At 46.3% G+C, this 25,734-nt stretch overlaps 1 protein-coding gene across 3 annotated transcripts in view; it reads left to right on the forward strand.

Moving 5' to 3' along the window:
- The window catches only part of XYLT1 (xylosyltransferase 1), a 382,463-nt gene that overhangs the window by 329,161 nt on the left and 27,568 nt on the right, over window positions 1-25,734 (forward strand). For all 3 annotated transcript variants that reach the window (XM_010339434.3, XM_074382237.1, XM_074382238.1), the window contains 3 exons: window positions 12,179-12,395; window positions 15,057-15,233; window positions 19,175-19,437. In XM_010339434.3, coding sequence (XP_010337736.3) covers window positions 12,179-12,395; window positions 15,057-15,233; window positions 19,175-19,437 — 657 coding nt within the window. The remainder of the gene's footprint in view (window positions 1-12,178; window positions 12,396-15,056; window positions 15,234-19,174; window positions 19,438-25,734) is intronic.

Genomic DNA, 25,734 nt, shown 5'->3' on the forward strand with positions numbered 1-25,734 from the left:
CCTATTAAGTTGATGATGATTATAATGGCAGTGGTGGTAGTGGTGACGGTGATGGTATTGGTGACATGAGAAGAATCTTGATGATAATATACAAAAGATTAAGATGTTACAAAAATGTTTAATCACTTTTTTGTCTGTTTATTGAGACAGAGTCTCGCTCTGTTACCAGGCTGGAGTGCAGTGGTGCGATCTTGGCTCACTGCAACCTCTGCTTCCAAGGTTCAGGCCATGCTCCTGCCTCAGCCTTCCGAGTAGCTGGGACTACAGGCATGTGCCACCACGCCCAGCCAATTTTTTTTTTCTTTTTCTTTTCTTTTTTTTTTTTTGAGACAGACTTTTGCTCCATCGCCAGGTGCCAGGCTGGAGTGCAGTGGCGCAATCTCGGCTCACTGCAATCTCCGCCTCCTGGGTTCAAGCAATTTTCCTGCCTCAGCCTCCCGAGTACCTGGGACTACAGGCAGGTACCACCACGCCCAACCAATTTTTATACTTTTTTAGTAGAGACCGAGTTTCACCATGCCTCGATCTCTTGACCTCGTGATCTGCCCGCCTCAACCTCCCAAAGTGTTAGGATTACAGGCGTGAGCCACCGTGGCCTGCCAAAAATGTTCAATAACGCTTATGTTCAATAACCTCGTGTCCACTGGGGATGGGGGAGATTCTTTTGGGTACTTTATAATTGGGCATGCGATGAAAGTTAAGTATTGATCTTACATGGATCGACAAAAATTTACAAAATTAGCCACTTCAACCCATGATTTATGGATGTTACGCTTAAACTAAGGTGATGCATAATAAGAGAAACAGGTATCATTTCAAATATAAGAAAGCTAGGCAGGTACATTCCAGCCCCAGGTCAGAAGTAGTATAAAGAAGTTTCCCTCTCTTCTCAGGTCTGAACCCCAACTGCCAGAGGCAGCACTCCCCTATTGGAGGCCGGGATGGCATCTGAGCTGCCTCCTAGTTCCCCTTCTCTGACATTGAACTGATCATCAGACCCAAACCTCCTTTGATGTATAAACAAGCAAATGTTTAACCAAAAGTTGGCACATCAGTCGAGAGCCTGGCCAGGAACCTCCTCCAGGCAAATCCGCTTTCGGGAGGCCCTTTGGTGCCAGCTTGCTTATTGAGAAAAGAGCTCTCTTCCTGGCTGACTTGTAGCTCCATGATTGATGTGAGGAGATAATTAATATCTCATCTCCAATAGGGAAAGCAGATTGCATTCCTCTTTTGCTTTCCTTAAACCCAACCGGTGCATTTATGACCGTCTGCATGTTCACTTTATTTAATCCAATTATAGCAGCCATGTCAAAATAAAGCCTGGCATTATGCAGGCAGCCACACAACACTGCATACACATACCCTCCCCGGCCTCAGCCTGTGTTTTTAGGTCATCTTTGGAACTTTTCTTCCTTCCAAACAATACACAAAGAAGTTAGACAGAAGGCTAGAGGGAAAATACGTTCCCTGTGTCATCTCTGAAAGGTAGAGTATGCTTTTTATTTTCTTCTTTGCAATTTTTATGTTCCAAGCCATCTATGAAGGCTATGCATTCCTTTTATAATCAGAACAAAAGGCAGTCAACAATGTTTTAAAAAATACATTGAATGTTGAAACCCAATTAGCACTCAACTGACCTTTAGATGCTTGGAGGTGCAAGCTGATTCAGAGATGTGAACTCCGGGAAGAATGGGAGCCAGCAAGCCTAGGTCCTTCGGCCTCAGGATCCAGGCCGCTGACTCTCAAGCTTCTTTTTTCCATCCTTGAATGACAAACCCAAGTCAGCTTTCTCCACACAGGGCAGCAATAATAATTGTGGCATATGTGCCACCGATTGTCCTAAGTGCCTTACAGAGATTCATTCTATCTCTCTTTTTTTTTTTAATTGTATTTTAGGTTTGGGGTACATGTGAAGAACATACATGTACCTTGTTGCATAGGTACACACGTGGCAGCGTGATTTGCTGCCTTCCTCCCCTTCACCTGTATCTGACATTTCTCCCCATCCTATCTCTCCCCACCTCCCCACCCCGGCTGTCCCTCCCCTATTTCTCCCCAACAGATATTCATTCTTTCTACAACAACCCTGTGGCCTAAGTGCGGTCGTTACCATGCCCATTTTCCAGATGGGGACACTGAGGCTGGGCAGATTAAATAACACCAGCTCGTAAGTGGCGACACAGACTTGAACCCAAACAGAGAGACTCCAAAGTCGGGGTTCTTTTTATTTTTTCAGACAGAGTCTCGGTCCATCACCCAGGCTGGAGTGCAGGGGTGCAATCTCAGCTCACTGCAGCCTCCACCTCCCTGGTTCAAGCAATTCTCGTGCCTCAATTCTCATGTAGCATTTTTGTTTCTATGTACTCAGCCTCCTGAGTAGCTGAGATTACAGGTGCCCACTACCACACCTGGCTAATTTTTGTAGTTCTAGCAGAGACGGAGTTTTGCCATGTTGTCCAGGCTGGTCTTGAACTCTTGAGCTCAAGTGACCTACCCACCTCAGCCTCATAAAGTGCTGGGATTACAGGCATTAGCTACCACACCCAGCCGGGAGTCAGGGTGCTTAACCACCAGGCTGCACTGACTCCCTAAGGGTGCTGAATACAGAGTTTCCCTCCATATCCAAGCCACGTGGACTTGTGGGTGCTCTGTTCCTTCCACCGATCAGATCAAGTTGGCCACTATGAAGTGAGGTCGTGAAGCTGAGGACTTCCCTGTGGCTTCCTTCCGTCAGCCACAGGGCCCTTGCACCTGCAGCTTCTGCCACTCACTTCCACACAACTCCTTAGAGGACTGATGCCTTCTCTTTGACCTTGCATGCCACCTGTTCTGTGAAGGCTTCCCCAGTGATCTCCACAAATTAAATCCCTGTCCCTTTATTTTCTACCATTACCCCCATTTTTGTTCCTATGTAGCATGTAATTATATATTTGTGTTTTGTGTTTCTCGACGTCTGCTTATTTATTGATTAGAACCTTGTGGCTAGAGTGTGGAATGCAGAGCCTGACTAGGAAGGCTTGAATCCCATTCTCACCATTCACCAGCTGTATGGGTCTTGGGAAATTTATTTAACCTTTCTGTGTCTCTGTTCCTGCATTTGTAAAATGAGCTCTCACGGAGTTGCAGTGAATTCTAAACTAAAGAATATATATTAAGTGCATAGAGCAGAGCCTAGAATGTAATATATGCTCAGTAAATGGCAGCTGTTTTTATGCTTTTTATCTCTCCTAGAAGAGAGGGAAAGGCAAGGGTGATGTCCATTTTATTTAAAACCACATTCTCAGTGCCTAGAGCAGGGCTGGAATGTCAAAGGTGCCCTCTAGAGCTGCTAAAGGAATGAATTCCCCAACCCTTCCTGCTCTTCCAGCTACTGTAGGATAGAGGGATGACAACTGACTCCAGCTCAGGTCCAGAAGGGGCATAGCCTACCCTGGGTCTGAGAGAAATGGCTAGCAGGGGCCCTGTGGAACTGCCGAACTCCAGAATCAGTGAGCTGAAACCTCATGAGCTCATCCAGAGCTTGGACAGAATTAGAAGGATGGCCAGGACACTTGTCACCTTCACGCCACAACCATGGCTGTTACACAATTAAAACAAAGACTTCTGTCCTTGGTGCTGAAAGGTCATTGCTTTGCAAGACGTAAGGGTTTCTTAGCCGTGGAGGTGTCCTGTGTACCTGTCTGCCGAATCCCAGAAGAGACAAGAAGACAGATAGAAATTCATGTTGACAAAGTAAAAAAACATAAAGCATCATAATGAACATTATGGAGCCCTTACTATGTGCTAAGCACTGTGCTGAGCCCTCCCTATATACAATCTCATTTGAATCATCACACCAGCCCTATGAATTAGATATTATGATCACCATTTCCCATGTGAGAAACCAAAGCACCACATGATTAAAGTTGCCTAAGGTTAGTAGAAGACACAAGACTTGGACAAAGTAATCACTCCAGCACTCAAAATCCTGCCCCTGCATCCCAATAGAATAATATTTAGCTGCGACTTTGAACCAACGGAGAAAAATCTCAGGCAGATAAATGGCCCATTCCTCAGAGCCTAGGAAGTGACATGTGAGCCTATTCACATTGCTGACTGATTTCATACTTTGTGGGTCTGTATGATGTATTCTGTGACTTTATTTTTTAACTAAAATGTTTAGGTTATACTAACGCTGAAAAAGTAAATGAAATTCAGTGACAGATTACCAGACAGGAAAACAGAAAAAGGAGAGACTTTATTTTTCCTAGGCAGTGCGACTTTGGATGTATCATTTGTGCTTTCTATCTCAGTTGGTTTTTTTTAATTTCTAGAATTAGCTATATTAGCTACTTGAGAAGATTCCTTCTTAAACATGCTGTAAACTTGAAGAGTAGAGTTCTTCCTTCCGAAACTTTCAGCGGGACAGCTCAATTCCAGAATAATTCCATTCTCAATAAGTATACCAGGATTGTAGTCAGTGAATTGACTGAATTGAGAAACGTCTTTATCCTACACCTTTTCTGACATTATTTCCAAAGACCAGAGATACTTCCTTAACTGATCTCTTCTCTCATAAGGGAGAATCAGGACTTCGTCCCACCCTCTGTCTGATTCACTTTGATGCTCAGCTGAGTAGATTTGGTCCCTGAGATGTCCCAATAGGATTATATTTAGCTGTGACTTTTTCCCATAGTGTGGTAATAGAGAAAAGTATCAGGAAGGTAAATGCCCCTTCCTCAGAGCCTAGGAAGTAAAACTGAATGCAAATGATTTTATGTTTGACCTCAGGTGGAAAACAGACGTCTTCTAGGGGTCTGGCAGAAAGATTCTCCCAAAGCTAACAATAAGCCCTTTTCTTTTGATTCTCAGTTCTGGCCACTGTCTTTTTCAAGCATTAGAAGGTCACAAACCTGTTATATCTTTGGCAGGTCTCTGGTGAATTGGGGCATCAAAGATGGCAGAGTAGTTAGGACCCTGCATTAGATCCAGCTAGACCTGCATTCAGGTTCTAGACTTCTGGCTGAGTGGCCTTGGGAAAGTTATGTACCTTTTCTGAGCTTCAATTTTCTTTTCTGTTAAATGTGTGTTAGAAGGATCCAGTATCTAATTAATAAATGTCTATTACTTCCTGATTGCCCAACAGGTATGGCTCTTAGGCTTTCCTTTATTCATTTATTTAGTAAATACTTATTAGGCACCAATTGGTAGGCACCAGTCTAAGCAGTAGGGATACAGCAGTGAATAAAAAAATAGATGGCAATCTCTGCCATCTTGCAGCTTATGTCTAGTGAGGAGAAAGAGAAAACAGACTAAATAAATACCTCGCATATCGTGTCAGAAAGTAGAAAGTGCTGTGGAGAAATACAAAGCATGAAAGGAGGATTGAGGATGCCAGCTATGGGGGAGGATGTCATCATTAGGTAAGAAGGGATTGATGGTTGAGTCGGTTCATTGCCTGGGTGAACAGTGCTTACTAAACACTTTGCAAGGCCCTCTGAGGAGTATCATCCATCACACTTTTGCAGCTGATTCAGGAGGCTGTCAGGACAGGTGTCATGGGGGCTCATCTTACAGATGAGGAAACTGGCATTCAGAGAGGTGAAGCCAGGCCCCACACCTCATAGCCTGGGAATGCAGAGCCAGGATTAGTACCTAGATCACCCAGTGTCTGTTTGGTATAGTGCCACCTGTTGCCCCGGTTGCCCCAAGTAACCTACTCAATGGGAGATGAAGAAGAAGAGGGCATCACTGGTCACCTTTTGCCTTCTGGGCTTAGTGCTGCAGGTGTGCGTTCCAGGCCTCAGGTGAGAGAGCCATGCGCCCCTTGTTGGTGAGCCATACTTTATAAAAAGTCACTCAGGTGTTCACTGACTTACCTTGCCGTCCAGTTTTACCTTTTCAAGTTATGGGGAACCAAAAAAGCAAATCCCTGCCCAAACAGCTGATGCCTCTGTTCTGGTAGATACCCAGTCGCTGGGCCTCTGCCACCTGGTCCTAGTCCAAAACCAAGTCCCCATTCACTCCTGTGACCCCAGAAACTTTTCTGAGACCTGGGGAACTGGTTGCCTTTATTTACTTAGAGTTAACCAAAGCATGCATTTGCATCATACCAGTTTTTGAATGCAGTAAATACAGCAACCCATCTCCCAATCCCATGAATATTTCATTTTGGAGATGACTGCATAAATATTGTATTTGGATATTATGGTCCGGGACATCACATTAAAATTGCAAGACGAGGCTATTATCCCATATAATGGAACATGAAATTAAAAACCTGGTGCATGGAAAGAAAAATTTTGCTAGTATTTCTGGTCTCTCTCACAGTTAGTCTGGTTACCATGTAAGTTTGAATGCAAATTATCTACAGTTGAAAATTTCAAGCACGGTTAACTGCAGCAACTGGACATTTTTATATAATTATCACTAGCCAGAGTTAAGACCTGATTCTATTTTCCTAAACTCAGAGGCTTCCTTTAATGGCCCAGTTAAAGTTCAGTTACATTTCGGTGGGTTAATACTGTGTCGCCGGGCGCAGTGGCTCACGCCTGTAATCCCAGCACTTTGGGAGGCCGAGGCGGGTGGATCACAAGGTTGTGAGATCGAGACCAACCTGGTCAACATGGTGAAACCCCGTCTCTACTAAAAATACAAAAAATTAGCTGGGCATGGTGGCGCGTGCCCGTAATCCCAGCTACTCCGGAGGCTGAGGCAGGAGAATTGCCTGAACCCAGGAGGCGGAGGTTGCGGTGAGCCGAGATCGCGCCATTGCACTCCAGCCTGGGTAACAAGAGCAACACTCCATCTCAAAAAAAAAAAAAAATACTGTGAGTATTAGGAAAAATCTTTGCTGAGTTCCTGCCCAGCAAGAACATGGCTTTGCTAATGAGCTTGGATTATCTGTCTTTCATTATCTGTCTGACCCCTATAGGGATTTAACTTTACAACCCAGACCTAGCCCAACTTTGCATTTTACCAAGGGGGAGACTAAGACTCAGAGAGGACTCCTATTCAGCAAGAACATGGCTTTGCTAATGAGCTTGGATTCTGCATGTGGAAAGATGTGTCGGAGAAAGAGCAAGACCCGTGACTTCGGACTACTGGGTCTTTTGGTTGGATCTGCGCTTGTGTTGAGTCCTGTCTGTCCTTAGGAAAGTTGTCAGTCTTCTCTGGGGTCCCATGTATCCATATGAGATGTATTGCTTGGCTCACATCCTTTTCCTGAGTATAACAAAGTGACTTACAGAATGTCAAAGCTGGAGACTGCCTTGGGAATTACCTCACCCAGGATTATTATGACTGGGCCCGTGGCTTATGGGCTGCATTCATCCTAGAGATATGCTTTATTTTAAAAGAATTGAAGTGCATTTCAGAATGTATGTTTGTCACTTCTCTGCTAATTTCATCACTCCTTGCTCTTTCACACTCGGCCTGTTTCACACCCTTCCATTATCTGTCTGACCCCTCTAGGGATCTAACTTAACAACCCAGACCTAGCCTTTGTATTTTACGAAGGAAAAACTCATAGAGGACTCCTTAACATTTCGAAGTTACTCAGCTGGTGATAGGTAAAACCACACTGCCCCATAGATGAAAAGCACATTTCAGCCGAATTAAGTCTGTTCTCTGCTGGCATCATCGTCATCACCATTTCATTACACCATCATCAATTCTGTTAGGACTTAGATGTATCATATCATTATTTTCCATAGTAGCCAATGTCTAGAGGTAGGTTTTCTGCTCATGCGGAAAAGAAAATGCTAAGAATGTAGGTTTATTAATGAGGTTTCAAGTATTTCCCTGGAGTGGATGTCAGTGGATTTGTGGGAGGTCCAGTGGAAGGGACTTCTTTCTAGAATTCAGTGTGGCTACCAGGGCGGGACCGTCTTCAGCTTCCAGACTCTCAGGTCTCCTCATCCCAGTAGACTTTTCTTGAGCAGCTGGCCCGCACTGTCGTAGGACCTGTAAGGGAGGCCAAAAGTCTGGAGCCACGGTGTGTTGCAGTGAGAACAAAGGCTCCCTGCGAGGAGGCAGGTAACTCCAGTCTGAAGACAGAGTCTTGAGGTCCGTTGTAGAAATGGAAACAGCTGTAGAATGCTAAGCAGACTGGCTTAGTGGAAGAGGAGGCCTTCTTGGGCCACAGCCGTGGCTACCCACCCTGTCTGGAGCCTAAGAACCTCCCCCACACATCATGGTTGTGATGAGGTTGAAATCATTCAGCCATGTATTAGGACTTTTTCAAATGCAAGTGAGGGATCCCATCTCAAAAATGCCTTAAGCACATAACACACAAGTCTGGGATTGAATCAGGCACAGTGAGATCCAGAATCTCAAGTGAACCCATCAAGACCTCGGCACTGCATCTTTCTCTCTCCTCTCATATTTCTGGTTTGCCCCATTGTCAGACAACTTCTATACTCATGGCGATGCTACGGCTGCCAGCAACCCGAGGCTCACATCCTCCCTGCCAGAAATCCCATAGAAAAGCCCCTCCTTCTCAGTAGCTCCAGCAACAGTCCAATCTTAGACTCGGCTTGCATTGCTGGCTCATCCCTGAACGGATTATGGAGGCCAGACAGATGGGATACTCTGACCCATCCTAGATCATGTTCCCACCCCTGGTGCTAGGGGTGGGATACAAACCCAAGTAAACTCAGAGTTAAGGGTGAGTCCAAAGTCAAGCAAAAGGTGATTCCCAGAAAAATCATAAACAGATGCTGGGTGGGTAAAAACAAGGCATGGAGCACTGATACCTGCTGGAACATGGATGAACCTGGAAAACATTACGCTGAGCAAAAGATGCAGGCACAAAAGGCCATACATTGTATGATTGGCTTGACAGGAAATATCTAGAATTGGTAAATCCATAGAGGCGGAGGACAGACTAATGGTTACCAGGGGCTAGCAGGAATGGGGATTGGTGGCTTAATGGGTATGAGGTTTTCTTTGGGGGGCTGATGAAATGTTTTGAAGCTAGGCAAAGCTGGCAGTTGGGTAACGTTATTAACTAATTCCACTCAACAGTTCACCTTAAAATGCTTAATCTTAAACCACTGCTGTCATCGCAGGGCTCCTGGTTCCCCTCCAGTCTGCATGGAGTAGGCACACAGTGCTGCCTGCAGCAATCCACACAGTGCCTTTGTGCGGAATGAAAAGGCAGCTCTTCCTCAAGACACTGAGATCCCATTGATCATGAAATCATTTCTTGTTCTCTTGTTATTTTACATTGTATGGATGTTATCTTTATCAAAAACATATGACCTTCTCAGTCTGTGTCATCTGCCCAGAGCAGTCTCCCACTTAAGCCCAGCTGGTCTGCTCCCCACACCTTTGATTAGTCTGTTTTCTGTCTAGACTGTTCATTTTCTCTCCGCAGTCTCTTCTCTGACTGCAGCCCTCCCAGCTTGAGTCATCCACGGTGCCATCCCTGACCACAAACCAAGTCCACAGCATCCTGGCTTTTCAGCTTTGCCTTAGTCCCCATTGTTCCAGAAGTTCCTCGAAACTCATTTAACCTATGATGACATGTACCTATATATTTTCCCAGAACTTCTAGGAACTCAGACTATGAGTTCCCAGAAAAGAAAGCCTGTGGTTTATACTGTTTCCTGTCTTCCACCGTATCCACCACAAGGCTGGGAGTGTGGTACATAGTGGATGTGCATTTACTTATTGATGGATTGAATTTCCATCCATTCTGTGAATACTCACTAAGCATTGACTGTGTGCCAGGCACCTAGTGATGAGCAAAAACAAGAACAACCCTAGCTCCCATGAAGCTTACAGTCTACTGAAAAGGGTAGGCAGTAATCAAATAATCACACAAATGTGTCATGGCGAGCTGCTGAGTGCATACACATGGAAAAATGGGTTAAGAAAAGTACTGTCTCTGGGGTTTTCATGAGAGTTAAAATAGATCCACATAAAGCCCTTGGAATGATAACGCTTGTATGTTTTCATTGCCATGAAGATGGTGATGATGGTGGTAGTGTTAATGGGGATGGTCATGGTAATAGTGGTGATAATGAAATTGGTGATGATGGTTATGATGAAAAGGGTGATAGTGGTGGTGATGATGACCATGATGGTGGTGACAGTGATGATAATGAAAATGGTCATTGATGGTAGTGACAATGATGGTGGAAGAAATCACTGTGTGTAAGGACTGAGAGTCACTTTTGGTCTGCAATCTGATTGATGAATTGAAGTTCACTAGGGGAAGATGGAGGGGGAGAGGAAGAGGAAGATCATTCCCAGCACATTACAGAATCCATGACCAGACGGCACATGTGTAGGGAAGCTGTGGTGATATGGAGAAGCATTTATACAATAGTTATTTATAAGGGTTTGAAAAATCCAGAGTCCTGGTCATGTGTAAGGGCCAGCAGGCTCAAGGAGCAGAAACATCCCAGAGTTCAACTCTAGACTGTAAGCTCCCATCTAGATAGGTAGCTCCTTAGGAGCAGAGATCATCCTTACTTATCCTTGACCCACACCATGGGCCAGCACAGCACCTGGCATGTAAGTGAAAATGGTGATAGTGGTGGGGACGCCGAAGATGGTAATTATCATGGTGATGGTGGTGGTGCTAACAGTGATGACGAAGATGATGGCAATGACGACGATGGTGGTAGTGACAGCGACAATAATGAAAATGGTGATGATGGTAATGGCAATGATGGTTACAGTGCAATGGATGCTAATTGCTAATGGACTGAGTGTTTGGGCCAGAAGGCTTGGTTCTGTCTCTGTCCACCTTCCCAACATGCCCACGTGACCAGCTCTGGGACCTGAACGGCTTTGGTTTTTGCATCTACAAAATAGGAAATGATAATTTTGCCCAGCCTGCCTTGCAAAATTCTCAACAAGATGATTATATACTTACTAGAGTAGGAGTTATTAATCTGTGGTTCATGGGAAAAATTCAGGGAGGTTCAGCACTTTGGATGAGAAGAAAAAATTTTTTTTATGAAATTTCAACTGAAATCTACCTAAACGTAGGTGACAGATCACAGTAGTAGTAGCAGTAACTCAGTCACCAATAGGAATCAGGTATTTTTCTGTTGCGTTATAGTTGGTGCAGACACCTCTAAATATCATTTATGCTCACCACTACTTCAAAATTACAGGACTTATTAGACCTGCCATGATATCTTGTTATTTAATGTGTTAATAAAGAAACACAGGTATTATCACACATTCGGTGTTGTAAAATGTATTTTGTAACCCAGGCCCCATGTAGTAGCTCCCACCTATAATCCCAGCACTCTGAGAGGTCAAAACGGGAGGATTGCTTGAGGCCAGGTGCTTCAGGCCAGCCTAAGCAACATCGTGAGACCCCGTCTCTACAAAAAAACGTAAGCAGCAGCCAGACATGGTGGTACATGCTTGTAATCCCAAGGCTGTGGGAACTTGAGGCCGTAGGATTGCCTGAAGCCAGAAGTTCAAGACCAGTCTAGGCAACATAGTGAGACCCTCCCCCCCATCTCTACAAAAATAATTTTAAAAATTAGCCAGACATGGTGATGCATGCCTGTAGTCCTAGCTACTCAGGAGCCTGAGGCAGGAGGGTCACTTGAGCCCAGAAGTCTGAGGCTATGCTGAGCTAGGATCACACTACTATTCTTCAGCCGAGGCAATGAAACGCGACCCTGTCTCAAAAAATAGTTTTAAAATGTTGTAATCCTGTAGATAATGTGTGAGTCTAGAAGCACATGCATTACTCTGTGTGAGAACTTTGGTGAGTTTTTAATAGTTGCTGTTTTGTAACCCTGTATATGTTGTTGTATGCATTGAAGGGCACTCTTCTGAGATAAGTGTCCATAGGCTGCATTCAGCAGACTGCCAAGGCATGTGTGGCATAAGAAGGTGATTGTTAAAGTTCTCTAGAGAAGGGGTAACTGTAGCAGATGATCATTGTCATCTGACTGTGCTAGGTAAGTCCCCTGTGCTCTCTAAGCCTCCGTTCCCTCATATGGAAATTGGGGGTCAAATGGTACCTGCCTCGTAGGGATAAATACAGCGATGTGCCTCACTCGTGGGGATCAAGTGATAAACTCCACGGAGAGCCCTGGCTCAGTACCTGGCACACACCAAGCACTGCTGTCATCGCTGATTGTGTTGTGCTGTTTGGACTCTGGCTGGAGTTCTCTCTTTCCGGACGCCTCTGGGCTAAGGGTGACTTTCTCTCTCCCAGGTTCATCCGGAAGCAGGGCCTGGATCGGCTCTTCCTGGAGTGCGACTCTCACATGTGGCGCCTGGGAGATCGTCGGATCCCAGAGGGCATCGCCGTGGATGGCGGCTCGGACTGGTTCCTGCTGAACCGGAAGTTTGTAGAGTATGTGACCTTCTCCACAGATGATTTGGTGACCAAGATGAAACAGTTCTACTCCTACACGCTGCTTCCTGCCGAGGTGAGTATCCGGGGAAAATTCCCCAAAAATGCTAGAGGGGCTCACTGTAGCCTTTGTGGCAAAACAGATGCTGAATTTTTGGCAGAGAGATTCTGGGTCCACCTGCATTGTCCTGCGTAAATCCAGACATCCTTGCTGTCTTCACAGGGCCCCTGATTTCCCTCCAGTCTGCCCCAAGGCTACCACCAGCAGTCCACACGGTGGCTTCGTGCAAAATAGAAAAGGCAGCTCGTCCTCAAGATACTTGGCTTTCATTGGTCACAAAAATGACATGATATACAGATTTTGTTAGAACAAAACACTCACTGCTATTTTCCAGAAAACTGTTATGTAGAAAACAAACCCTTTCGATATCTACAATGCTGATGGCACCCCCAAAAGTAACACGTTGCACGCTGGGTGTGGTGGCTCACGCCTGTAATCCGAGCACTTTGGGAGGCCAAGGCTAGCGAATCACAAGATCAGGAGTTTGAGACCAGCTTGGCCAATATGGTGAAACCCTGTGTCTCTATTAAAAATATAAAAATTAGCCAGATGTGGTGACAGTTGTCTGTAGTCCCAGCTACTCAAGAGGCTGAGGCAGGAAAATTGCTTAAACCCAGGAGGCAGAGATTGCAGTGAGTCAAGATGGTGCCACTACACCATGTTACACAGTGCATAACCTGCACAGCTGTATATGCTGACCCTTTCAGAACACACCCACATCAACTTTTTTTTTTTTTTCTTTGAGGCAGAGTCTCTCACTCTGTCACCCAGGCTGGAGTGCAGTGGCACAGTCTCAGCTCACTGCAATCTCCTTCCCCCAGGGTCAAGCAACTCTCCTGCCTCAGCCTGCCAAGTAGGTGAGATTATGGGCACCCAGCTAACTTTTTTATTTTTAGTAGAGATGGGTTTTAGCCATGTTGGCTAGGCTGGTGTTGAACTCCTGGCCTCAAACGACCCACTTGCTGCAGCCTCTCAAAGGGCTGGGGATTGCAGGCATGAGCCACCGTGCCCAACCCCCACATCAACTTTTGATGTATCCTGCACAGTGATCATGTAATGACCATCTTTTCACACCCAGCATCCCTTTTCTCATGTTGAATATTGCTTTATCATTCCCCGAAGAAAAGAGTGTTGGTTTTATGAGTCATACTCCAGTAATCCAGAGGATTCTAAAACAGCCCCACCTAGAAGTGGGGAGGGGATCCAGTTCTGAAGGATTGCCAGTGACATCCCCATAGCTGCCTGCTGGGCAGAGCTGGCTCCATTTCTGTTGAGCTATGGCATTTCTCATGAATGGTCCCTTGTTGCTTCCCTGGACCACGCAGGTGAGGTGTCTTTCTGCAGGTCAGACAACCCACCATATCTCTCACCTGTGTCTGGGGCAGTGCCAAGCTCCAGGGAGGGCTGACTGCCCTTCTCACCCAGAGGGATGATGAGCTTGTCATCGCTGGGCTGGGTTTTACTATTCTGCACACATGTTAAGTAATCAGCTTTTAATCCTGTTTCAGCAAAAATCACCTTTTCTCTCAATTCCGATAACCTCCTCATCCATTATCATCTTGCAGGGAATTTCTGTATCATTATGAAAGGACACAGGGCAATCGGTAATTGGGTACTTTTTCCCACTGCTTGATGGAGAATATATGCCTCCCTGGGCCTGTAGGCAATTCGAGCTTAAAATCCAGGTTCATGGGCATGCCATTTAGCGTCACTGGAAGGTCAGCAGGGGGTGGTGGGTGGAGCCTCATTTACCCATCCATTTAGAAGAGATTGTCTGGGAGTTTGGCTATTTTTAATCAAGACACCCACTGCAATACTGGCAGCCAAAGCTCTGTGTGCGCTTCCTCTTCCCCTCCCTGGCCCCAGGACTCACAAGCACATATGTTCCAGGGTCTCTGTTCACTCCCAACTCCTCCATCTCTGCCTTCCCTCCCTTCTCCCAGACCACTTCAAGGGGAGTGGTTTAGAAGAAATTCGAAGGCTGTGCCCATAAACTTGTGACGGCCAGACACAGATTCCCCAACAGCTTCCCTTAGGGAGAGAGAACAGGGAGGAATTATTTTCACCTGGTGCCTGGGACTGTCATAAAACAGTGTTGAAATACTATAGAAATATTTCTGTCAGTCTCTCAGGTACTCCTGTGATTGTCTCTCCTCTAGTTTTCCTTTTCAGATCCCTTGGAGAGGTTGGCCAAGAGTCCTGGAATTGGGGAGAAAATATGGCACCTGGTTCAGTACCATGGACAGCAAGCCGCCCCATGTTGCAGTCCCAGGATGCAGGAAGCCCTGGATCAAATGCAGCCATCAATCTGGCCACCCTATCCCAGGGGCGAAATTCCAGAGCATCCACCTGCACTCTCAGTTGGACCACATGGGCAGCTGACCTCAAATGCATGCAGAGTATAAAGAGTCCCTTAACAGTCAGGTAGTTGTGTTAGTGCATTTTTGCAGTGCTATGAAGGAATACCTGAGGCTTGGTAATTTTTAAAGAAAAGAGGTTTAATTGGCTCATGGTTCTGCAAGCTGTACAGGAAGCTGCCCAGCTTCTGGTGAGATGCTACATTCTTTTAAACAAGCAGCTCCCATGTGAACTCAGAGCAAGCGTTCGCCATTGCCCGTGCCGGTTCACTTGTGGGAGGCTGGGAGAGGTCTCAGACTGGGCTTCTCTTCCCCGCAGTCCTTCTTCCACACGGTCCTGGAGAATAGCCCCCACTGCGACACCATGGTGGACAACAACCTGCGTATCACCAACTGGAACCGCAAGCTGGGCTGTAAGTGCCAGTACAAGCACATCGTGGACTGGTGCGGCTGCTCCCCCAACGACTTCAAGCCACAGGACTTCCATCGCTTCCAGGTGAGACGTTCATATTTGCCGGCCTCCTCCGTGATGCCTTGCCAGCACACGTCTGCAGAAATCCGAGGCCAGACCTCCAGGTCATCTTACCCTGCGGTGCCCAAACCTGGCTGTTGATCATAATAGTAACAGCATCAGCAATAGCCAATATTTATTGAGCGCTTACTCCAGGTCAGGGCCATTCTAACCATGTTGACTCATTAACCCAAAAAAGAATGACCTTTCATTAATACTGTTATTCTATTTTAGGGGTAGGAAAACTGAGGCACAGAAAGGTAAAACTTTCCAAAGGCCCTACTCCTGTCATGTTCTCTCTACTGCCTTTTCTTCAGCATCCCCTGAACTATTTGTTAACTATGTCTCCAGGAATATGTTTTTAAATATATCTAGGGCAGAGTTTTTCAGCCTAACAACAGTGAGGCTGGACGATTGACAGTGTGGCTGGACAATTCTCTGGTAGGGGGTGCTGTCCCATACATGGTGGGATGTTTAGCAGCACCTCTGGTTGAGAACCAGTGATGTCCACAAATTTGCCTTTTTAATGAATCGCACTTTGGGTCATTCTGAGGAGCAGCCAGGTTTGGAAACCACTGTGTTCTGTGTACTTGAAAGATTAACAAGAGGTAGAGTGTTATTCGCTTTACAGCTGTCTCTAGAAGTTTACAATTCTGGGGAAGGGCAGAACAGGAGGCTGGGAAAGGTTCACTTACCATGAGCCCTAAGATGGGCACCCCCACCTGCCCTGCTTCTTCCAAGCCAGCATGGTTGCTAGGAGGAAAAGATGGTCTGGGCTTCTTCCTCTACCGTCCACCACAGCCAGCAGCAGAGAGCACAAGAACTGACTAGAACTGCCAGGTAGAGAAGGCATGTTCCTTTCCAGATCACTAACACAGGGACACAGCGCTGGGCCAGTAACCCAGCCAGGGGTCCCTGGTGCGTGACTGGGATGCTTTTCATGTTTGATCTCCTCTGTGCCAGGCAGTGTGGACATTGGCTTCCCTGGGGTTGATGTCACTTTTGCGCAGGTGGGGAAACTGAGGCACCATGGCATTTTTTTTTCCCCACCCCCCAGCCCCAGAAGACCCTGCTGCTTTCCTGGTTCTGTGCCTAGAGGAGTACAGGGTACAGTGCAAGTTTGATCTGTCATTTGTATTCCCCGCAAGGTCCTTACCCAGCCACTCCAACCACCTTAAGCTGGCAGACAGGGAGCTGCTTAAACCCACATCTTCCTTACAGAAAGCATCTAGTGAGCCAAAAGAGGGCCGCAGGGGACTACTGCACCTATTCAAAAGAAAAAGAAGTCCCACCTTTGTAGAGGACCCATTCATCACTGCCCTAGTCACAGAGAACCTTCATCACTTAGAGCAGGTATTCCCAAACTACGGCCTGCGGGCCGCATGCGGCCCCCTGAGGCCATTTATCCAGCCGCCCCCCACTGCCGCTGCCCCGCTGCCCCGCCGCACTTCAGGAAGGGGCACCTCTTTCATTGGTGGTGAGAGGAGCACAGTATGTGGCAGCCCTCCAACGGTCTGAGGGACAGCGAACTGGCCCCCTGTGTAAGAAGTTTGGGGACGCCTGCCTTAGAACACAGAACCTCCACATGGTGCCCTTCCCAGAGCCCTGCCCTTCCCTCGATGGCAGCATTTGTATCCTACCCGGCATCCTGGGGACATTGTAGCCTCTAAGGACCAGCCAGCATAGAAACTGCCTCATGTTCTCACAGCAATCAAAGATGAAGAATCTCCCCCGAAATCTAGAGTCAGGACACTGCTACTATAAGGAACTCTTGTTCGTGTGCAAAGAACTAGGAGAACAAGAACGATAAATATAGCCCCATCCCCTTTTAGAAGATCCAGCTATGGTCAGAAGCACAGGCAGAGAAAGGCGTTCGTCCTGCCCGCAAGGCCAGTTCCCTACTCCCAGAAAAGGAAGACTCACAGGTCCTTAGAGAGATGGATTCCTGGTGACGAGGGGCCAGTGGTGATAATTAAAGAGCAGTCTACACTGTGTGCTAGACACCATACTAGTAACCCATAGTAAGGATACTGAGGCCCAGAGAGATTGAGAGGCTCGACTTACACAGCTGGAAAGTAGCCAAATGAGGATCTGAGCTCAGGGGGTCTAACTCCTCTGTGCTACTGTAAAAGGAACCAAGCTACGCTCCCCACCCCAGAGGGGTTTCCTGAAGCAGACTGGTGATGAGAGGTTGAGAATAACACCCAGGGTACTTACAATCAGGGGGCTTCCAGTTTACTCAGTTGGCTCCATCCTGGAGTGATGGAGTACGAAGAGCTTGGATTTTGGAGTCATCCATTCAGGATTCAAATCTTACAATGGTATGAGTCTGTACCCGTTGCTTTGCCCCTCCGAGCTCAGTCTTCTCATCTGTAAAATGGGAATCATCGTACTTGCCAGGTTATGGGGAAAATTAGAGATAGATGCAATGCCCTGCGTATGGTGTGTGGTCAGTAGTTATTGCTGCTATTAATCTACTGCCATGAAAACAATGCCGGACGCAAATTTAGGTCAATAATAATACTAGACCATTATAAGCTCCTCAAGGGAGAGGCCTGTGTTTTATTAGTTTCCGCAGCCCTACACAAGGGGTCATCAAACTCTAGCCCTGGGGGCCAAAGTCAGCCCACTGCCTGCTTCTGTAAATGAAGTTTTATTGGAACACAGCCATATCCATTTATTTAGTCTCTTATCTGTGGCTGCATTTATGTTATAAAAGCAGAGTTGAGTGGTTTCAAAGCTATTTTAAATATTTACTGTCTGACCTTTTACGGAATATAAACTATAAGACCTGGTGGATTACAGGTGCTTAGTATTTCTTTAACCCTCAACCCTGACTCTTCATTCTATCTCTGCCAATGACTTGCTGTGTGTTCTCAGCTAAGTCCCTTACCATCTCTGGTCCTGTTTCCTTCAGAGTTTGGTTGATATCAGTGGTCCTCAAATACTGCATCATAATCATCTGGGAATGTTTTTGGAGCCTCACTCCCAGAGATGTTGACTCAGGAGGTCCTTTTGCTTTAGACAAAGTCTCTATCACCTAGGCTGGAATGCAGTAGCACAATCTCAGCTCGCTGCAACCTCCGCCTCCTGGGTTCAAGAGATTCTCCTACCTCAGCCTCCTGAGTAGCTGGGACTACACGTCCACGCCCAGCCTGGAATCTGAATTTTTCACAGTAGCAGAGATTCTGATTCCTTGTGACTTGGCGAGTTGTCTGAAATACGAAAGAGGCAATAGGGCGTGGTGGAGACTGCAGGGAGCAGAAGAACCTAGGTGCTGCCTAAGGAAACAACCAGTTGTTAGCACATGGAGTGTGGGTCTGGGGTTGCCAGATCAATTGCTGTTTAAGGAGAAGCCAAAAGAATTTCTGGAACTCTTTTATGTTTTCAATATTGCGAGCTCATTTGACTTTAAAACACTCCGCTGGCCAGCTAAAAGATATCTGGAGGCTGTATTTGCCCTAGATTACTAGACTGTGACCTCCAGGAAAATGATTTCCAAGATCCGTCTTGGCTATTACCATCTTTATGTGGCAGACATCTAAATGATGCTTATTAGGTGCCTATATTGCTTTAGATGCTATACACAGATGAATTCATTTAATCCTCCTCACACCCTTATTATAACCTATGGGAATGCATTCGGGGTGGTGGCAAAAATATTAAGGGAAAATTTATCAGAGAAAGTTACATCATATAGAAAAAACCGTTAGGCCTTCCAAAAGGGTTTCAGACTTTATTTTCACCCTGAGTGAATTCCCATGTCAACCCATTTTACAGATGTTGAAACTGAGAACACAGAGGTGCAAAAAGTATGGGAGCTAATTTGGATCACACAAGATATGCCCTGAGGTTCCCGCGTACCTCCATCACTTGCTGATGTGGCTCTTTTTTTTTTTTTTTTTTTTTTAATTTCATGAGTGCAGCAGACAGCCCGGCCTACCTTCTTTGCCCGCAAGTTCGAAGCGGTGGTGAATCAGGAAATCATTGGGCAGCTGGACTATTACCTGTATGGGAACTACCCCGCAGGTACCCCTGGCCTCCGCTCCTACTGGGAGAACGTGTATGATGAGCCTGATGGCGTCCACAGCCTGAGTGACGTGACGCTCACCTTGTACCACTCCTTTGCCCGCCTGGGTCTTCGACGGGCCGAGACGTCACTGCACACAGATGGCGAGAACAGCTGCCGGTAAGCCCTATGAGATGCAGAGAGGGGGGCTGAGAAGGAGGTGGCGGCTCAGGGTACAAGTGGTTGGGGGGGGCTTCTTCCTCTTTAGGGATCTACAGTGCCACCCTATACTTTCTCTTCCTTTGCCAAAATTCATCTAACGCCACCTTCGAAGTGTGCATGGCATTTCCAATCCAAGCCATCGCCACACTTTTTGCTTCCCTTTCTCAGATACCAGATCTCCTCTGCACCCGATGATTTTACTCCTTCCTCGTGCTGCATATATACACTTTAGAAGGAAGCTTCATGGCACCATATCATATGTAGCCATGAATATACAAAACTTTCTTTGATGGAAAACGTCAAATGTGTACAAAACAGAACAGTGTAACGTCACGTTCCCCTCACCCGGCCCTGGCGGTTTCCAACCCAGGTCTGATCCTGTTTCATTTTCATCTTCACCCACCTTCCGCCTCCTCCCAGATCAGTTTGAAGTCAATTCCAGACATCCTATCATTTCAGCCATCAATATTTTAATAACGTACCTCTGAAAAATAACTCCTTTTTAAAAACATTCACCATAATGTCATCATTACACCTAAAAATATCACGAAGAAAATTAATAGGCAGAACTATTGTTTAAACTTCTCAGCCACCACTGACAATCGTCTCGCCTGCCAATACGTCAGGAAAGGGTGTTCTAGAAGATGTGGAAAGAAGAGGGGGGAGGGAGGAAGATAATTCAGCATCATCCCTCCTCCTCCCGTCTCTTTTCCGAAGCCAGCCAAGCCTTTCACGTTATGTACCCGTTCTTTTGTTCCGAAGCAATATACATATTGGATATTTACATAATTGCAACAAGAATTTGGTATCCTGTTTTCTTCCCTCGGCATTATACTATTAGCCCTCATTTCTCCACACCGCTCTGTAGCTTCCGCAATGATAATGATTCTTTTTAGCGCCTCCAGTATTCCATTGAGCAGAAGTTTCAGAGTTTGCTTAATCCAGCCCTTCACTGGTACCATTGTCAGTAATGTGCCATTGTAAATAATGTTCTAATGAATATCTTTTTGCAGAAAACCCTTTTTTTCATTCTCTTTTCCGATTATTTGCTTAGCATAGATTCCTAGAAGAAGTACCTCTAATCACTCTGCTTCTTTTTCTCCCTTCTCTTCTCCACAACATAGCAACCTTTTTTTTTAATAGCATCAGCCTCTGATAGAGGGGAAGAAGATTGTTCCCTAACTGTCTCCAAACACAGGCAGGTTTCCCACCTGGTATCTCATCCCTAGCCAGCAAGGTTTCTGCAGGGCTATGACACTGTCCCATCACCTCCTTCCATCCGTCAAGGTTCTGATTTAGTTTAAAGGGAGACTAGCCTGGGTTAGGAACCTAGGATCTGCAGTTTAAACGTTACTTACCAGCTAGGGACTCTGGGCAAGTCATTTGTCTCTCTGAGCTTCGTTTTCCTCATCTATAAAATGAGAAGAGTCATACCCATCATCTTTACATCATAAGGTGTTAGGGAGTTTCGAGAAGACAGTCGTCAAAAATTACCTGATGGGGTATATCGTGTTATTCCCATTTTAACAGCGTTGTACGTACTAACTGCTGAGTATTCAGGGAATTGCTGGTATCTTAGTCGCCTGTTGCCATTATGATGCAGGCAACAGTGAACCTAGTGTGTAAGATGGTAACACCTCCTTGTTCTCGTCCTGTGGTTTTCTTTGCTCACAGCCTCCCACTGCATAGCCAGCCCTTCCCAGATCAACAAAGCCCTCCAAGGGCAACCTGCTCTATGACTTATTCAAAGCTCACCCCACACCCACCGTCTCCCAAGCTGAAAGTAGTTCGTGGCCTTCACCTTGGCCATGCACGGAGCGCAGTCTCTTGGGTCAAGGTCACTGGGGACTGTCTCTCCCTGCTGCGAAACCACTGTACGTATCCCCAGTACACAGTGCAGTGCCTGACACTTAAGAGGCAATAGTCATTCCATAATAATGACAATTGCAGGCTTCCTAGAATGTATAAGGTAAACGATCTTACGGGAGATTCCAAAAGACACCCCCAATTTATTTCAGGTTGTTGAAAGTTTCTCCTAGTACTTGTTTTGGAATGAGGCAAGCCATCGCATTGCCTTGAGCCAGGAATCCTCTAGCATCCACCTCGTTTTTTGTTGTCATGGAACTGTTGTGCCTTGCTGTGGGCAAAGCCGATGTGTCTATGAATAGGAGCCTGAAAATAAATCAGGACAAAGGACCCTTATCCCAAAAGGCAGAAGAGAATAGATTTCTAGCCCTGAGGCATCTGGGGAAACAGCAAGTGAAAACTTTAACAGTCTCATTTTATCTGGGTAGTTTAGGCAAATTGTGCCTTTTCCAGTCTATAAAATAACCTTTCATTAAATAATGTTTATTGATTTTGTTTTTCTCATTATAAAGTAAAAAATGTGCATTGCAAAAATTTCTGAAATGGCAGATTGAGACAATAAGAAAATAAAATTTGCCTGTAATCCACCATCCAGAAATAAGGATGTCAGGATTTTATTTCAGATCCCCAAATTCACATGCCCTCCAGGGCCGCAAAAGCAGCACTAGAATCACTCAGTGTGGCGCCTGCAGAATTGGCTGACCGTGGGAACCTGGAAGTCCATGGTGCTGAAGTCTAGTACATCCCGTGGAAATGTAGATTTGGAGTTGCTAACCAAATCTCCTGATTTTTTTTTTCGATGTTCCTGTTTTATTTAAATAAGAAAGAGAAACACCTTTGGGCCAAACGGATAATTTTATGGCATTCCTATAGATTATTGTATGGCGTCTTATTTTTCTCTTTTGAGGCATTAACAGTTTTCATTACTTAGATACCAAATGCAGTCAGGATGAGGCATCAGAGGGCTTTGTGTTCAGTCCCTGTAACCAGGAACTGTAGAGGTAGCTTAGAAGCATAAGGTTCAAGAGGAAAGCCTTCTAGAATTTTCACCCATTCCATAAGAACTGATTGAGTGGCTACCATGTGTCAGGCTCTGTGTTAGACACTGAGAATTCAGCCTTGACTCAGGCAGACCAGGCCCCTAAACTCAAGGCGCTCCCATTCTAGTTTGACGACAGACAGTACCTAAGCACCAGTAAACCAGAACAAAAGATCAGTAAGGTTAATGCTCTGCAAAACATGAAGATAAAGTCACATGAGAGTGACAGGTTGGAGGCAGCAAGCATGTCCTGTGCAAAAGCCCTGAGGCAGCAATCAGCTTAGCTTGTTCAAGGAGCCAAAATAAAATCCCTGTGGCTAGAAGGTGGTGGATTAGGGTAGCAGGACACAAAAGGAGGCTAGAGAGCAGCAGGGCGTTGTGGAGCAGGTAAGGAATTTGGATTTTATTGCAGGCATTAAGCAAAGTACTTGTGGCATTTCAGTGAAGGATGATGGACGTGGCCACTATGGGAACAGGTTTTAGTAGAGAAAGGAAAGCGGGTGACAGGGAAGTTCCTGCAAAGGTCCAGGACCAAAATGATGGTGGCTTGGACCAGGATTCTGGCAGTGTATAAGGAGAATAAAGATGGAAGGGGCCAGGCGCAGCGGTTCACACCTGTAATCCCAGCTATGTGGGAGGCTGAGGCAGGGAGAATTGCTTGAACCTAGGAGGTAGAGGTTGCAGCAAGCTGAGATTGTGACATTGCACTCCAGCCTGGCTGACAGAGTGAGACTCTGTCTCAAGAAGAGAGGCAAGTAATCAAAGATTGGCTTCTAGGATTTTTGACTGCTGCCTTCTGGAAACACTTTCTTCCTTTGCCTCTCATGACAACAAGTTCTCCTGCTTCACCCACCTCACACAACACAAACTGATGGTCCATTACTTGTCTGTTGTCACAGTAATACTGTGTAACAGGGCCATGTGCAGTGGCTCACACCTGTAATCCCAGCAGTTTGAGAGGCCAAAGCAAGTGGATCACTTCTGATGTTGGGAGTTCGATACCCCAGTCTGACCAACATGAAGAAACCCCATCTCTACTAAAAAAAAAAAAAAAAAGACAAAATTAGCCGGGCATGGTGGCGCATGCCTATAATCCCAGCTACTTGGGAGGCTGAGGCAGGAGAATCGTTAGAACCCAGGAGGTAGAGGTTGCCGTGAGCTCAGATCACGCCATTATACTCCCACCTGGGCAACAAGAGTGAAACTCTGTCTCAAAAAAAAAAAAAAAAAAAAAAAGATTAAATAAAAGCACTGTGTAACATACAACTCCCAGATTACTCTTTTGAAATGTAACGCTCAAGTTTGCAGGTCAGCTGGACAGTTTTCCCCGTCTGGGCTGGTCTTGCTCCTGTATCTGCAGCCAACTGCAAGTCTGGAGGGCAGCTCTGTGGCCCTTGGCTGGGAATAGTTGCCTGATCCTAGGATGGCTTCAGCTGGGACACGTTGGGTAGCTGTGCTGATTGAAATGCCTCATTCTCCAGCAAGCTAGCCCAGGCGTGCTCTCATGGTGACCTCAAAAGATCAAGAAAGCAAACAGAAATGTGCAAGTCATCTTGAGGCCCTGACTCAGAACTGACATGATAGCCCTTCTATCGCTTTCCGTTGTCCAAAGAAGATTCCAGAGGTGGGAAAATAGGTTCTGCCTCCCTGATACAAGGAAACTTGCAAAGTCACATAGAAGAGAGCCTGACATACACGAAATGTGAGATTTGGGGATATTAATGCAGGTGACCACTGGCTCCTTCATGATACTCTCTTTGCTGTCCAATACTGTAGCCCAGGGGTCCCCAAACTTCGGCCCGCGGGCCGCATGTGGCCCCCTGAGGCCATTTATCCGGCCCCGCCGCACTGCAGGAAGGGGCACCTCTTTCATTGGTGGTCAGTGAGAGGAGCACAGGATGCATCCGCAAAGGGCGGCGTCGCCCACGTACAGTACTACTTCCGGTGACAGCTCCGGAAGCGCGTCATATGACACACATCCGGTCTGCGGCTGCAGCCCCCACATCGCCAGAAGCAGTGTGAAATAACAGCAGAAGTAGGAAGAAAGTCAAAGCACTATAACCATTACTACACAGTACAATGGCCCCCATACTCCCCCAAATGTACAACAACATAATGGCCCCTGTAACCTCCCTTTGCCCAAAAGTCTCCCCCCACATTACTACACACCGTGTTTCCCCTATTATAAGACCCTGTCTTATATTACTTTTACCCCCAAAAGACGGGGGCTGTCTTATTTTTAGGAGGTGTCTTATAGTCGGGGAAACATGCAGCAGTGGGCTTCCCACAGAAGAGGCCCACCGCTGCTGCAGATGTCCAGGACGCTGTATACACAGTGTCACAGGCTGATCACCGCCATCCCTGTATATAGCCCTGGAGGCGGTGCTGGGCCTGTGACACTGTATACCGCTGTCTGGGATAGTGGAGGCAGCAGCGCTGGCTGTGAAGGGTGCCACACCTTGCATAGTCCGGCCCGCCAACGGTCTGAGGGACAGTGAACTGGCCCCCTGTGTAAAAAGTTTGGGGATCCCTGCGGTAGCCACTAGCCACAGTGCTATTTAAGTGTAAATTAACTAAAACTCCAATTTAAAATTCAGTTCCTCTGTCATGTTGGCCATATTTCAAGTGCTCAGCAGTCATGTGGTGCCAGTGGCTACTTTATTGGACAGCACAGAATACTGGTCAGGTGACAGGCGCACCAAAATCTCACAGATCACCACTAAAGAACGTATTCATGTCACCAAATACCACCTGTTCCCCAAAACCCTATGGAAATAAAAAGGTTTTGGCCGGCTGCTGTGGCTCACACCTGTAATCCCAGCATTTTGGGAGGCTGAGGTGGACAGATCACTTGCGGTCAGGAGTTCGAGACCAGCCTGGCCACCATGGTAAAACCCAATCTTTACTAAAAATACAACAATTAGCCAGGTGTAGTGGTGCATGCTTGTAACCCCAGCTACTCAGGAGCCTGAATCGGGAGAATCACTTGAACCCAGTAGGCAGAGTTTGCACCACTGCACTCCAGCCTGGGCAACGAAGCAAGACTCCGTCTCAAAACAAAAGAAAACAAAACATTTCTATGATCACAGGAGGTTGTGTGAGACAGCCCTGGCTAGATTTTGCTGCAGTGGTCAAATCACAGAACAATCCCTGGACTTTCTGCTCCCAAAGTCAAGATATAGAACAGGTTTGTATGAACTGTGAATGCCCAGCACATAATCTAAAGACGGTACAAGTTATTTTTTTTTTTCATGCTCCCCCGGAAGGCATCCAAGTAACAAGGCAGGGATTTCAGGAGATGCGTGAACACAGGAAGGCAGCTTCCCTACCTGTTATAATTGGACATAAAG

Source organism: Saimiri boliviensis, chromosome 12, assembly GCF_048565385.1.
Source record: "Saimiri boliviensis isolate mSaiBol1 chromosome 12, mSaiBol1.pri, whole genome shotgun sequence".
Classification (NCBI taxonomy): Eukaryota; Metazoa; Chordata; class Mammalia; order Primates; family Cebidae; genus Saimiri; species Saimiri boliviensis.